This window comes from Microtus ochrogaster, unplaced genomic scaffold, assembly GCF_000317375.1.
Source record: "Microtus ochrogaster isolate Prairie Vole_2 unplaced genomic scaffold, MicOch1.0 UNK123, whole genome shotgun sequence".
NCBI lineage: Eukaryota > Metazoa > Chordata > Mammalia > Rodentia > Cricetidae > Microtus > Microtus ochrogaster.
The window spans coordinates 128,792-143,263 of record NW_004949221.1 but is presented as its reverse complement, the minus strand read 5'-3'; the positions used below and the strand labels follow the sequence as shown (position 1 = coordinate 143,263).

The window sequence follows — 14,472 nt, the reverse complement described above, 5'->3', positions numbered from 1 at the left end:
CTCCCATTTCCCTCCCCCTCCCCCGATCAAGTCCCCCTCCGTCATCAGTTCGAAGAGCAATCAGGGTTCCCTGACCTGTGGGAAGCCCAAGGACCACCCACCTCTATCCAGGTCTAGTAAGGTGAGCATCCAAACTGCCTAGGCTCCCAATCCATGTGTTTCTTACATGTAATCTTCATACAGTTCCAAAGATGAGGACAGAATGAGGGAAACACTGATTGGATTATAGAAACCTCAACCATCAAAGAACTGATTTCACAATCTACTACCTGACCTAATCCCAGCCTTGAGAAAGTCAGAGCCTGAAGAAGGCAGTTCCCCTTCCTCTGGGGTTGTGCCAATACAACCATGTCATGCGGAGTACCTGCCTCCAGAGGCCACACCCTGTGTTCCTGTCTCTCCAGGCAGTCTCCCGTACCTCTGCTCATAAACACAGTTGCAGCTTCCAGGAGGAGACGCCATGACCTTCACCTTCACAGCCCTGCTCTGTGTGGGTGAGATGTGGAGATGGGGAGGGGATACCTTGGTCTAAGGCTGATGCTGTCCCACAGTCTCTCACAGGGAACTCTCTTTCAGGACTGACTCTGGGCATAGGGACCCAAGTGCTGGCAGGTGAGCGTATGCAAATGCTCTGACCTTTGCTTCTCATCATTCCTGGAGCCATGCTGGGCGGTGAGGCTAGAAAATGACATATGTGTGCTAAACCTGGGGATGGCTGGAGTATTGGAGTTGGGGCATGAAATCTGAGGATGACTCTCCTCGGTCATAGCTGTTCATTTCCTTACAGGGACTCTCCCTAAACCTATCCTCAGAATACAGCCAGACTCTGTTGTATCTGAGAAGGCTACAGTGACCATCGTGTGTGAGGGAACAACAGGAGCCAAAGTGTACAGTCTGTATAAAGATGGATATAAATATTTAAGTCCCATAGAGATTCCACAGAATTCTATTGACAAGGCTGAATTCACCATCTCAAACATAGAATATCACCATGCAGGACGATATAGTTGCCAGTATCAGACACGTGATGGATGGTCAGGACACAGTGAACCCCTGGAGCTGGTGGTGACAGGTGAGAGGACACACAGGGTCCACAGCCTTGGGCTTGATGCTAAAGAAGAGAATTTGTTCAAAAGAACTTTCTCCAACACCATGAAAGACGAGCCCTTGAGAACATTTCATTGATTCCACTTTCTCTCCTAGGAGTCTACAGGAAACCCAGTCTGTCAGCCCTGCCCAGTCCTGCAGTGAATGAAGGAGGGAAGGTCACCCTCCAATGTGCCTCAAAGGAGCAATATGACAGGTTTGTTCTGATTAAGAAAGGACAAAAGAAGCTTTCCAGGATGCGGAACTCACAGTATAAAAACTCTACTAGGCAGTTTCAGGCCCTGTTCTCTGTGGGCCCTGTGACCTCCAGTCAAAGGTGGACATTCAGATGCTACAGCTTTAACAAGAACAGCCCACTGGTGTGGTCAGAACCTAGTGACCCCCTGGAGCTCCTGTTTTCAGGTGAGGAATCCAAGACTTCCCCTAGAATGATGTTGGAATGATAGAGGTGCTCAGAGAGGTCTTGGTGTGTACTGTACGTGAGGAGCCAGGACTCCTGAGCTCATTGACAAAGAGTAAGGGAGGCAGTGGGACCCAAGATGCAGAATCCAAGGCAGACAGTGACAGCAAAATTCTGCAGGTCCAGGACAGAAAAGAATCTTCATGGAACCGTCTGGCATTTTGGATCAGCTCAAGTACCAACCACAAGAGCTCAAGGAACCCACAGATGAAAGGGAGGAAAGACTGTAGGAGTCAGAGCCCTTAGGGCATTAGGTGAACATGGTCTACACAATCAACCAAGCAGGAAGCATGAGAGCTCACAGAGACTGAAAGAACAACCATGGAGATTACATGAGTCTGCTCTAGGCCCTCGGCACACATGCTTTGGTTGTTTACCTTAGGTGTTTTGTTTTATTCTGTGTAGCTCTTCATGTCTTGAAACTGCCTGTGTACACCAGGCTGGCATTGAACTTCCAGAAATCTGCCTCTGTTATTTTCCTGAGTGCTGGAATTACATGCATGCACTACCATTGCCTGGTTAGCTTGGGGATTATTTTAGACTTATAATAATAGGAGTGGGGCTGTCTCTGACTCTTGGCTGCATGTGGGATGTTTTTTTTTCTTTTTCTGGGTTGCCTTGTCTGGCATTAATATAAGAATGTGTGCCTATTCTTATTGCATGCTTTTACATTCCTTGTTGGAATAATATCACTGGGAAACCTGTGTTTTCTTAAGGGAAACAGAGGTGCAGTGGATATCTGGGAGAGGGAAGAGATAAGGCTACTACTATTAGGATGTATTGTATGAGAGAAGAATAAATTAAAAGGAAAAAAAGGGTCATCCACAATGTGACTTTCTAAGTGCCACTTTCAGACAAACTCATCTTCTTCTTTCCTGATTCCTTGCAGGGACCCTCCACAAACCCACCATCAAGGCTGAGCCAGGCTCTGTGATTGCAATTGGAAGTACAGTGACTATCTCTTGTCAGGGGACCATGGATACAGAAATATATATTCTGCATAAAGAAGGAAGTCAGAAACCATGGGGTACACAGACCCCAGAGGAAACTGAGAACAATGCCAAGTTCTCCATCCCTTTTGTAACAAGGCAACATGTGGGGCAATATCGCTGTTACTGCTACAGTTTGGGTGGTTGGTCAGAGCGCAGTGACACCCTGGAACTGGTCGTGACAGGTGAGGGGACAGGCAGGGTTTCAGCCCAAAGCTCTGCTCTCAGAAGTATTCCCCTCCCACACTCTAGCTCTGGAGAGCACTGTGGCTGTGTGAGCCCATGTAACAGGCTGCTCATTCTGTCCTAGGAATCCACAAGGGTAAACCCAGGCTGTCAGCACTGCCCAGGCCTATGGCGACTTCAGGAAGGAACATCACTCTCCAATGTATTTCATGGGAGAGATATGACAAGCTCATTCTCACCAAGGAAGATCAGAAATTCCTCAGCTCCATGAACTCACAGTACATACACAGTATTAGGCAGTACCAAGCCTATTTCTCTATAGATCATATAACTCCAGATCATAAAGGGACATTCCGATGTTATGGTTACTACAAACAAGCTCCACAGATGTGGTCAGTACCAAGTGACCCCCTGGAAATACACATCTCTGGTGAGTCAGCCCCATCATTGACCAAATATTTTTGAGAGCCTAGCCCCTTGCCATGGATCTTTCCTGCTGAGTAGTTGCAGGGAAAAAGTATAAAAGAAAGAGCCAAGTGACGGATCCAGATCCTGACAGCTGGGAAGAAGCAGTAACATGTGTAGGACAGGATGAGAGGGGATAGGTGTTTGCTAAAAGCTAGATCCCCAGTCCATAGTCTGTCACCTCCTCTCTAGGCCTGTCCAAGAAGCCCTCTCTGCTGACTCACCAAGGCCATATCCAGGACCCTGGAAAAAACCTCACCCTGCAGTGTTTGTCTGACATCAACTATGATAGATTTGCTCTGTACAAGGCAGGGGAAGATAACCCCATACAGCACTATGTCTGGTGGAGCCAGGCTGACCTCTCCTTGGCAAACTTCTCACTGGGATCTGTCAGCACCTCTACTGGAGGCCAATACAGATGCTATGGTGCACACAACCTCTCCTCTGAGTGGTCAGCCTCCAGTGATCCCCTGGATATCCTGATCGCAGGTAAGGAACTAAATAGATACTATCAAGCACCTAGGTTCAGCATGAGTTCTCATGGGGAATTTTAGGAGGTGGTGGCTGGGATGAGGGATAGGAATCTTATTTGGGAACAAATGCAGAGACAGTAGAGCAGGAGAATGGCTCAGGTAGAGAACAAAGATGGAGTTCCAGGTGTTGAGGACAGATACAGGTTTTGTGTCATCTCAGAACATTAAAGGTAGCCTTTCTGTTGATGGAGCTGTGAGCTGCGTTCCTGCCACCCGGCTCCCGGTCACCTGGCTAGCTTATGCCCTGAAATAACAACACACAAACTGTATTCATTTAAACACTGCCTGGCCCATTATATCCATCCTCTTTTTAACTAACTCTCACGTCTTGACTAACCCATTTCTAATAATCTATGTAGCACCACGACGTGGTGGCTTACCGGAAAGGATTCTAGTGTACGTCCATCTTGGGCTGGAGCTTCATTGCGTCTGCCCTGGAGAGGAGTGGCATGGTGTCTGGCTCACTTCCCTTCTTCCCAGCATTCTGTTCTGTCTACTCCACCTACCTAATTTTCTGACCTATCAGACCAAGCAGTTTTCTTTATTGATTAACCAATGAAACAACAGATTGACAAATGACCTTCCCACATCACCTTTCATCATCCCTTTTCTCCTTAGGACAACTATTTTTCACTCCTTCCCTCTCAGTGAAGCCTAATTCAACAGTATACTCAGGAGACAATGTGACCCTACTCTGTCAGTCAACATACAAGGTGGACACTTTCATTCTGTCGAAGGATGGAGCAGCCCACTCAACCAAGAGACTAAAATCAAAGTTCCAAATGTGGATGTTTCAAGCAGAATTCAACATGAGTGCTGTGTCCTCAATGCTCTCAGGCACATACAGGTGCTATGGTTCTTGGGACTCATCTGTCTACCTGTTGTCAAACTCCAGTGCCCCCGTGGAGCTCACTGTCTCAGGTGAAGTGACCCTAAACTGTCATGGTGACTTAGAATCCAAACCCTAGGAGAGCCCTTGACTTGGATGGGATTAAGGGAACAATGGGAAAGGTTAGTCTGAAGGCACTTTCCCTGCAAGAGAAGATGATGCCAACTTCAGTCCTTCAAGTAATGTCCACTCCATTCTCTATTTCAATCTAGGTTTGAGGTAGACAGCATGAGGATCTTGGGAAGATTACAGGGCAGATGTAGGACAGTGAGGAGGACAAGACTTAGGTTAGCATCTAACACTCACCCTCCTCTTGTTCTTTTTCCTAGGATCCATTCGACCCTCCAACCTTCCACCCTCAAGGCCCAAGCCAACAGCTGGTGAGTATCAGGCACCTAAGTGCAGGAAGTATGTTCCACCCCCAGGCAGCTTTCTTACTCTTAGTCCAGTAAAATCTTCATTTCTCTGTCACTTCAGCTTGTTAGTTCACAACAGAGACCCCAGAGGCTCAGGCTTTAGTTGTGCTACAGAAGGTGGAATCCAGAGAAATATGTTTAGGTCCAGGCAGATAGTTAGGAAAACAGGGAACCCAGACATTCATCTTCCCATCCTGCCAATATGGTTCTGAGAACAAACCTCTCCACTGCATGAAGTCAGGCCCCAGAAGGCTACAAAATTGTTGGAATATGGGACACTAATGGACAATAGCAAGTTGTGGAATTGAAATAACTGCTTCTGAAGATACAGAATTGAAATATTCTTCTTTTTCTGGATAGCTACTTCTCTGCATAAAAAAGGAATAAGTGTGGCCCATACCTTAAGTTTCTTTCAGTACTGGCCTTGGCTGTTACTTCTCATTACAAAAGAATCCTCCAGACTCTGCAGTGGATCTGTCCCATAGTCCCCTAGTGGTTGTAATTTGTGCAAGAGTGAGGCACTGGGCTATAGCAGGGCATTCAGACTCCTTCTTCTAGATCGTGGGACATAGTTCTAGTATTCTCCATGAGTTCTGTGGCCTCTACTCTCAGGAGAATCTAGAGGTTCTCTGAATACCTCAATGCATCTCTATATATGCTGTATTTTGCCAGTGCTCCTGTGAAACTCATGGTCCCAGGTGAGGTGATCCAGATTTTTTCTGAACTGAAGGGGTATCTCAGCATCCTCCATGTAGAGCAATTGTTGGCTAGGATTGGGTTACATATGATGTAGAGGGTCAGCCAGATTGGTAGAGGACCACATGGATATTTCTAGGAATTCTTATTACAGTCCTTCCTAATGGAATCCAGAAGGTTTCAGGCAGTCTAAAGGAGCATCTTGAGAGGCCACAGACAGATGTAGGATACTAAGCAGAAACCAGCCCACAGTGCTGACCTTTGTTCATCACCCACCACTTATCAGTATTTACAATCCTTACTCTCAATGCATCCATGGCTCACAGAGTCTCCAGAGGAAGAGGTAGAGGTAGTCTTCTTGTAATAAGCATTAATCTTGCCTTGCTATATACTCATTCTATCAAAACAGATTCACATCTCCAGCTCAACCCTACCCAAAAGAATTCATAATGAGCACCTAAACATAGCAATTATCACATTAAGCAAAATAAAACCCAGCAGTCTCAATCACAACCTATTGCTTTGTAAAATCTACAACTTTTCCCTACATGGTGAAATAGGGGTCCTGAAACTATATGGGCTCTACATTCTTTGAAGGTTGACAGCTAAGAATATCTCCTACATGCCCTTGGTGTGTTGATCTGACCAAGAGAAGCTTTGGGGTTAGGACATGCATGGCCCCTCCACTACGGACCCTGGAGTCTCCTAAAGTGGTGGGAGGTCTGTACCACTCTGTCCTCATGCTGCAGTCAGTCCCATTTGTCTTAATATCTACTACTTGTAAATATTACAAAAGTTAGGATTAGAAATGTCAGTCTTGAGAGCTATGCTTAGTGTGAGACAGTCATGTAATCCTGTAAACCTAGTGACTTGCCATGTATACTCTTTCCTAGTTCACACACACAAACACACACACACACACACACATCACATACACACACACATCACACTTTTGAGATCAAGGACTGCAAAGCAGTCTACATAATTCTTCTCTACACCTTGATTCTACATTACTCAAAGAATATGAAAAACACAAGGTGATCAATATACACCAAAAAGATGTGCTCCTATTTGTAATTTCTTGGTCTGATGTGAGGATGAACATCTCAGGAACTTTAATACCAAGACACAGGTTATCAACCTTAGAAGAAACCATATCTAATCTCTGAGATTATAAGGAAGTTTCTTCTCACTCAACCCTATAAGGTCCCTGGGTACTCATAAGAGATCAGAGTAATATTCATATCAAAGGAGAGATGGGAGCATCTAAGTATAACAATAACAAACACTCAACAAAAACATACATTTGGGAACTCATCCAAAACTGAGGATGTATGTCAGATAATCTCTGTTGAGTTCACCAGAGAAAACACACTCAGAATCATCTGTGGCTGCTTGGTGCAGTGACTCGGGATCAATACCAGTGATGTCTTAACAATGTATTCTACTCTGAATTTTCTGTTTCCATTGGTGTTTTCACAGGGACAGTGAATGAACTAATAAGAATATGAGGGAATGCAGCTATGTCAAGGGAAAGATTCATTCCAGAAATTCATTAGTTTATAGAATGAGAATGATGGATATTTACATTAAATTAAAAAGTGGAACGCAAAAGAAACCCTCAGCTCTCTTAAGCACACCCACATCATACTCTTCTGTTCTCAGGATCAGCTGAGACTATTAGTACATTCTAGAACATGTCAAAACCCAAGACAGGTGAGAGATTTAAAACTGAAAACCCTGGAAACAGGGGCCAAATTCTGTCCAGGGAAGGTAGGGACTCTGGATAGAAATTCATTTATCTTGGGAACGTTAAGTTCTCTTGAGGGAATTTTGACCATCACTAATCTCTGCAATTTCTTTTTCTACAACCACCGCCTCAGAAAACCAGGATCATACAGTGGAGAATGTCATCAGGATGGGGTTTTCTGTCATGATCCTCATAGTCCTTGGGTTTCTGGTCTTTAAGGCTTGGGGCAACCAGAGACAGAGTCAACATGCTGCTGAGATGTAATCAGAAGAAAAAGAAGTGCACATTTCAAGATTTCAAAGCCTGGGAAACAAATCTTATGATCCATGTTTTCTGTAAAAACAACAACAAAAGAAGAAATCCATTTTTTACCACTGAGTAGTACTACATTGTGTAAATGTGGCACATTTTTGTTATCCATTTTTCCATTGAGGGGTATCTACGTTACTTCCAGGTTCTGCCTATTATGAATAATGCTGCTATGAACATAGTCAAGAATGTCCTTGTGGTATAACTGAGCATCCTTTGGGTATATACCCAAAAGTGGTGTTACTGGGTCTTGAGGTAGATTATTCCCAACTTTCTGACAAACCACAGTACTGATTTTCAAAGCATCTGTACAAGTTTGCACTCCCACCAGCAAGGGAAGAGTGTTCCCTTTACCCCACATCCTCTCCAGCATAAGTTATCATTACTGTTTTCGGTCTTAGCCATTCTTACAGGTGTAAGATGGATTCTCAGAGTTGTTTTGATTTGGATTGCTCTGATGTCTAAGAATGTTGAGCATTTCCTTAAGTGACTTTCGCCCATATGAGATTCATCTGTTGAGAGTTCGCTGTTTAGGTCTGTACACCATTTTTATTGGATTGTTTGTTCTTTTGATAACCAGTTTCTTGACTTCTTTGTATATTTTGAATATCAGTACTTTGTCTGATGTAGGGTTGGTTAAGATCTTTTCCCATTTTTTACACTGCTGTTTTGTCTTGTTAACCATGTCCTTTGCTTTACAGAAGCTTCTCAGTTTCAATTTATTGTTTATTAATTTATTAATTGTTTCTGTCAGTGTCTGTGTTACTGAGGTTTAATTTAGGAAGTGGTCTCCTCTGCCAATGCTTTCAAGTGTACTTCCCACATTCTCTTCTTTGAGGTTCAGTGTGTGAAATTTGCAGGCAAGTGAATGGATCTAGAAGAAAAAATCCTGAGTGAGGTAACCCAGACCCAGAAAGACAAATATAATAAGAACTCACTCATAAGTGGCTTTGAGACATAAAACAAAGAAAAAAACAGCTTACAGTCCACAACCTCAGAGAACCTAGATAACAAAGAGGACCCTAAGAGAAACACACATGGATCTACATATGAAAGAGAAAAAGACAAGATCTCCTGAGTAAATTGAGAGTATGGGGTCATTGGGAAGGTTGGAGGGGAGAGGGGATGAAGGAAGAGGAGCAGAGAAGAATATCTAGTGCAATAAAAACAATTTAAAAATGAAATGAGGATAACTATGTTTTTCTGGAGTGGGCGAGGGGGGAGAAATGGGAGGTGGGGAGGAGGCGGAAATTTTTTTCAAATATATATATATATACATATATATATATATATATATATATTGAAATGAGAAAAAATCCAGTTCTCACATTGAGGAACTGTTGCGACAGAGACTAAAGGGAGCAAATATGTTTTGGGTACAGAAGAAGGTGTGAGCATTGTGATGAGATCATTCCTCAGCAAATGAATGTACATCCCTCCACCTTCTGTGGACATTTGCTGACTGAACTGACTCTTTTCTGGATATTCAAAGTAGGAAATACGCTGTCCCATGTGTCTGGCTTGGATACTCATTTCTGTACATTTTTCTTCCTTTCCCTCTCATGTATCATTTTTCATTTATACATTGCCACATTCTTTATGGCTGTAGGGTCTCTCTGTTGGACTAGAAACAACAAGGAAGGTCCCTTAATAACAAAAATGACATGTAAAATCAGAAACTAGTTTTATATAGTTTATATTTATAGTCACTCTGCTTATGATGCCCCAAATCTCTTTCCACGACCCTCCAACCTTTCAGTCTTCAATATATTTTTTTCTTGAAGTTTCTCCTAAAAGGCAATGATACCACACTGAAGGAATAAGGACAATCTGGCAAATTAGTGTGGGCAGGACTTTGAAGGCGTTTCCTAACACAAAGTCCTGATCTGTGACATTTTCTAACCACTGTAAATATCCCCATCACGACATCTTCACAAGAACAGTGTAACATCACAGATGTGAGGGTGTGAAATGATTAATGAAATACATGTGTTTTTCAATTTATTTTCCACTGCTTATTTCTCATATATGCTAAAGTAATTGGTTAGTATAACAGTCATCCCAGAATCTCCTTGCTAGGATGACTTATCAAACAATGATTTAGAATTTCTACATAGACGGCCATGTTATCTTCAAACAATGATAGTAGTATTTATTTCTCTCTCTCTCTCATTTATCTTTAAATTTTTTTTTACTTTTCTTTTGTTTATGTTTTAGCTAAGTCTTCAAGTACAAAGCTGAGAATGTGTAAAGAGAGGAGATTCTGTTACCTTCTTCCGAATTTAATGCAAAATTTCTGCTTTCTCACAACCCAGTATGATGCTAAATTTGGTGTTTGGGGTACGTGAAATAATTCTGAATTGGGAGGTTCTCTGTTCCTAGTTTTCTTTGAGTGTCTATAATGAATGGCTGCATGACATTGAAAAATGCTAACTCTTTATCAAAAATAGTTTCCATTATGTATGTTTTCAATTTTAACCTTGTTATTATCATCAAAATATATTATTTTCAATGTTGAATAGGATTTTTATGACTTGGTTAGTTCTAATTTTTCAAGAGGTATTTTTTTCATTTTGTAATACATTCTCATGACTAATAGTAGAATATGGTCCAAAATTCATGTTTAGTAAATGTTTATCAGGTTGTAAGCATTATAGAATACCTAACACACTCTCATGAATATAAAGTCATAGAATACATGTTCTTCAGGACTGTCTTTCCATGGTGCACAAATGACATTTTTTTTAGACTTTGCAGCTATGTTCATGGGAGGTTTTAGCCTACAATTTGTTTTATCTAATTATTTTGTCTTGATTTGCAATTAGGTGATGCTGCCCTTGGAGCATGACTTAGGTTACACGTTCCATTCTCCAGACCTGAGTGTCTAGTTATTTTGGTAGGCTGTACTCAATTTTCCCTCTCCCTGAGCAGATCTTTTTATTTTTCTTTGGATTTTTTTTTGTTTCTTTGGGTTTTTTTTTTCAGACAAGGTCTCTCTACAATGCCCTGGTTATCCTATAACTCATTATTAAGAACTAGTTGGTCTTAAACTCACAGATATCCACCTCCCCTGCCTCCAAGCTGCTGGATTCAAAGGAATATATCACCAAAACTAGCAGCTGAGCAGGACATAGGATACTAACTACACTTGTCTACACCATCGGTATAGCACCTTACTCTGTCCCTGTCGAAAAATCTTACCTGGTTCTGTCATGCTTCCATCTAAATCTGGCAGGCCCATAGAGGGACAAGATATGTCCTGGTTCTGATCCATGATGTCTAGAATGAACTCAAGAAATTGATGTTCTGATAGTTACTACATTGGAGGGAATTGTACAAGGGGCCACATGACACCACTAGTCCAAGATGGTCTACGGTCTTTTACACTCTGTGCCCAGCAATAGTTCACAGGAAGTCATGAAACATGGTTAAGGAAACAGGTTGCTAATTGCAAAATGAACAGAATCTATTACCTCTGACTCAGGGAACAGATATTTGCCCTAACTTTAGCCATAATCAAAACTTCTTAACACTCCAGACACTTCTGCTTGAAGTGGAAAAGGGAGGAATGAGCAAAATCAAACTGAGTCTGAAGAGAAATGTCTGGATGTACCCAGAAGAGATACCTGATATCTATAAAATTATAGACTCTCCTTCTGTACCTAAGTCAGCAAACTACATGCTAAGATGATGGAATGGATGTGATCATGTCAAGAATCCCAGACTATGTTTCATGTATTGTCCTATGAGAGAAGGAGCATCAGGTTCTGATGTCTCTTAACATCATTAATCAAGAAAGTGCCCACGCAGACATAACTACAGTGTAATCTGATCAAAGACTATTCTCAGTTGAGGTTCCCTATTTCCAAAGTGACTTTTGACTACGTAAAGATGATGAAAACTAACCAATGCACTCTCCCAACCCAATTCAAATTTTCAGGAATAACAATCCTTATATAAACCCACCCATGTTGCTGCACTAGTTGATTCTCACACTAACCCTAAAGGAAAACGTATTACCACCATTGTATACCAAGGAAGGACAGAGATTCTTACCAGGTTCAATTTGAAAGTTGGCAAATGATATTCTTATTCCTTATATAGCAGTCAGATACTCTTTATCCCCTGAGCATTAGTGCTGAGGGCACCTACACAGAATCTGAAATGTCATACCAGGAACTGTTTCCAATAGAAAAGCAAAGAGGGAGAATATACTATGGAGGTTTGGAAGCAGAGATGGGATTAGGAGGGGCTTCTTTTGACAGAAATGAAGAAGTCAGGGGAACAAAGAAATTGCCAATTACAAACCACAAGCCCAGGCAAGCAAGAAAGTCAGTTTCCCCAGTGAGCCACCTAAGACTTGCATAACTGTTTCTAAACAACCCATAGTGGCAATCAATCTCAATGGTGAAGAGTTTTATTCAGCTTCTCTATCCTTCCATTCTCATTCTGATGCTAACCATAAGCATTCCCAACCTGAGCTGCTTCTGTCACTCTCCCTGGGACATTATGCAGCACAATGCAGTAAAGACTCAAACACCTGTATATATTCTTGATTCACCCACATTCTCCAGCACTAGAGCGTCCCATCACCACTACATCCATTCTTCCCTATACTTCAGTTCCTTTTCTATCATTCTACTCTGGTCCCTACCTTCCTCCATGCTGAATTCTTACTAAGGGCCCTTCTTCTCAGAATCCTTTCCTCATATTGACAGTCAGAAGAGCTAAGCTCTCCCCAGCAAACCCACTCTTCCCATGTTGCAAATTCAATAGAGGACATGAGTGGCATCATATACACACAGAGTTAGAGAGAGAAAGACAAAGAAAAAGAGGCTGAGAAGAACTATAGAGATAGACAGTGAGACACATATAAAAACATACAAAGAGAGAGAAAATATGACCCTTCTATCACTAAAATAAGTGCAAGTCTCACACTTGCGTTCCTGGGACAATGAAAAGCTAGAGAATACCACTGCACACTCTGAACAGTGATATTGGCTAAGAAATGTGCTTATGCTGACACAGCTAATTAATATATGTTAATGAGCTAGGGTCCTTACTAGAGGCACATAGGAAATCCACATACACCTTCCTGCAATGATGGACACGTTGTGCTCACATTGCTACTGGAGATGTATCACAATTTAGTGCAAAAAGTTCCTTCTAACATCAGATTTCAATAACAGGTCAATAGACCAGCAACAATGTCAAATGTTGCTTTACCTAAACATTTCTTTTATTTAAAGATGACAGCACAGATCGTTATCCACTGCACAAGACTGAGATGGAGTAGCACCACCAGTGAGTGTTTTACTTTTCAGAATGGCTGATGGCCTTTCTTGATGGGAAAGCATGAATAAGAGTGTCTTACAGGCTGGACAGTGGTGACCTGTAATTCCAACACTCAGGAGGCAGAGTCAGACAGACCTCTTTGAGTTCAAAGTCAGCCTGGTCTACAAGATCTAGTGCCAGGACAGGCACCAAAGCTACACAAAGAAACCCTGTCTCAAAAATCCAAAAAAAAAAAAGAAAGAAAAAGAGTGTCTTACACTCTGATCAGGGCTAAACCACATCCATCTTCAGCTTCAATTGTTGACTCACTTGACTTCCACAAATAGAGACACCTAACTTCCTCCTCTAGTTAGCTCCCTGTTGTATAGAAATCTATCACTAATTTGCCCATCATTTTCTTTTTTTATTCTTTTTTATTATTTATTTTATTGAAAAACATTCCGCCTCCTCCTAACTTCCCATTTCCCTCCCCCTTCCACCACTCCTTTTCCGCTCCTCCTACTCCTCTGCCCCTTCCCCCACTCCTCTCCCCCTCCCTCACCAGTCCAGAGAGCAGTCAGGGTTCCCTGCCCTGTGGGAAGTTCAAGGTCCTCCCCCCTCCATCCAAGTCTAGTAAGGTGAGCATCCAGACTGCTTAAGCTTCCACAAACCCAGTACATGCAGTAGGATCAAAACCCAGTGCCATTGTCCTTTTGCCCATCATTTTCACCTTTGCGAATAGGTCCTGTTCAGTCCCAGGAAGGAACCAGATGGTCATATCAATCACTCTCTGGCATGGACATAAGTGTATGTACCATGCTTTCAGTGGCTAATCAAGAGAGCACGGGTGATGTAGGAGGTTCTTCTGTCCATGTCTTGCTTTTATTAGTTAATGAATAAAGAAACTGCCTTGCAAGGATCTAGCTGGGGACATCTCCATGGACACCTGCAATCCTCTCTAGAGCCAAATCTCTTGCCAACCCTAAAATGGCTCCCGTAATGTAGATATCTTCTTCCCTGTTCCTTTTTTTTTTTTTTACAGTCCAGGTCTTTAATTTCTTTTTCCTCCTGTCCTTGCCCCACTATCACACAGATGATTATCTTGAATATCACCATAGAATCTTCATCCAGTGATGGATGGAGATAGAGACAGAGACCCTCATCAGAACAATGGACTGAGCTTCCAAGGTCCAGTTGAAGAACAGAAGGGGGGAGAAGACGAGCAAGGAAGGCAGGACCACGAGGGGTTGGTCCACCCACTGAGGCAGTGTGCCTGTTCTAATGGGAGCTCACCAAATCCAGCTGGACCAGAACTGAATGAGCATGTGATCAAACTGGACTCTCTGAATGTGGCTGACAATGGGGTCTGACTGAGAAGCCATTGATAAAGGCACTGGG

At 42.5% G+C, this 14,472-nt stretch overlaps 2 protein-coding genes across 2 annotated transcripts in view; one reads left to right on the top strand and one right to left on the bottom strand.

The window, feature by feature from the left end:
• The window catches only part of LOC101999691 (leukocyte immunoglobulin-like receptor subfamily B member 3), a gene marked incomplete at its 3' end in the record, with an annotated part of 197,194 nt that overhangs the window by 102,314 nt on the left and 80,408 nt on the right, over positions 1 to 14,472 (bottom strand).
• LOC102000507 (leukocyte immunoglobulin-like receptor subfamily B member 3) lies at positions 456 to 7,755 on the top strand. Its single transcript, XM_005371712.2, has 11 exons — positions 456 to 494; positions 577 to 612; positions 788 to 1,072; positions 1,204 to 1,509; positions 2,457 to 2,741; positions 2,867 to 3,172; positions 3,400 to 3,696; positions 4,359 to 4,661; positions 4,959 to 5,009; positions 6,868 to 6,873; positions 7,625 to 7,755. The coding sequence occupies exons 1-11, from the start codon at positions 461 to 463 to the stop codon at positions 7,753 to 7,755; spliced, it is 2,040 nt and encodes a 679-aa protein (XP_005371769.1). The 5' UTR covers positions 456 to 460.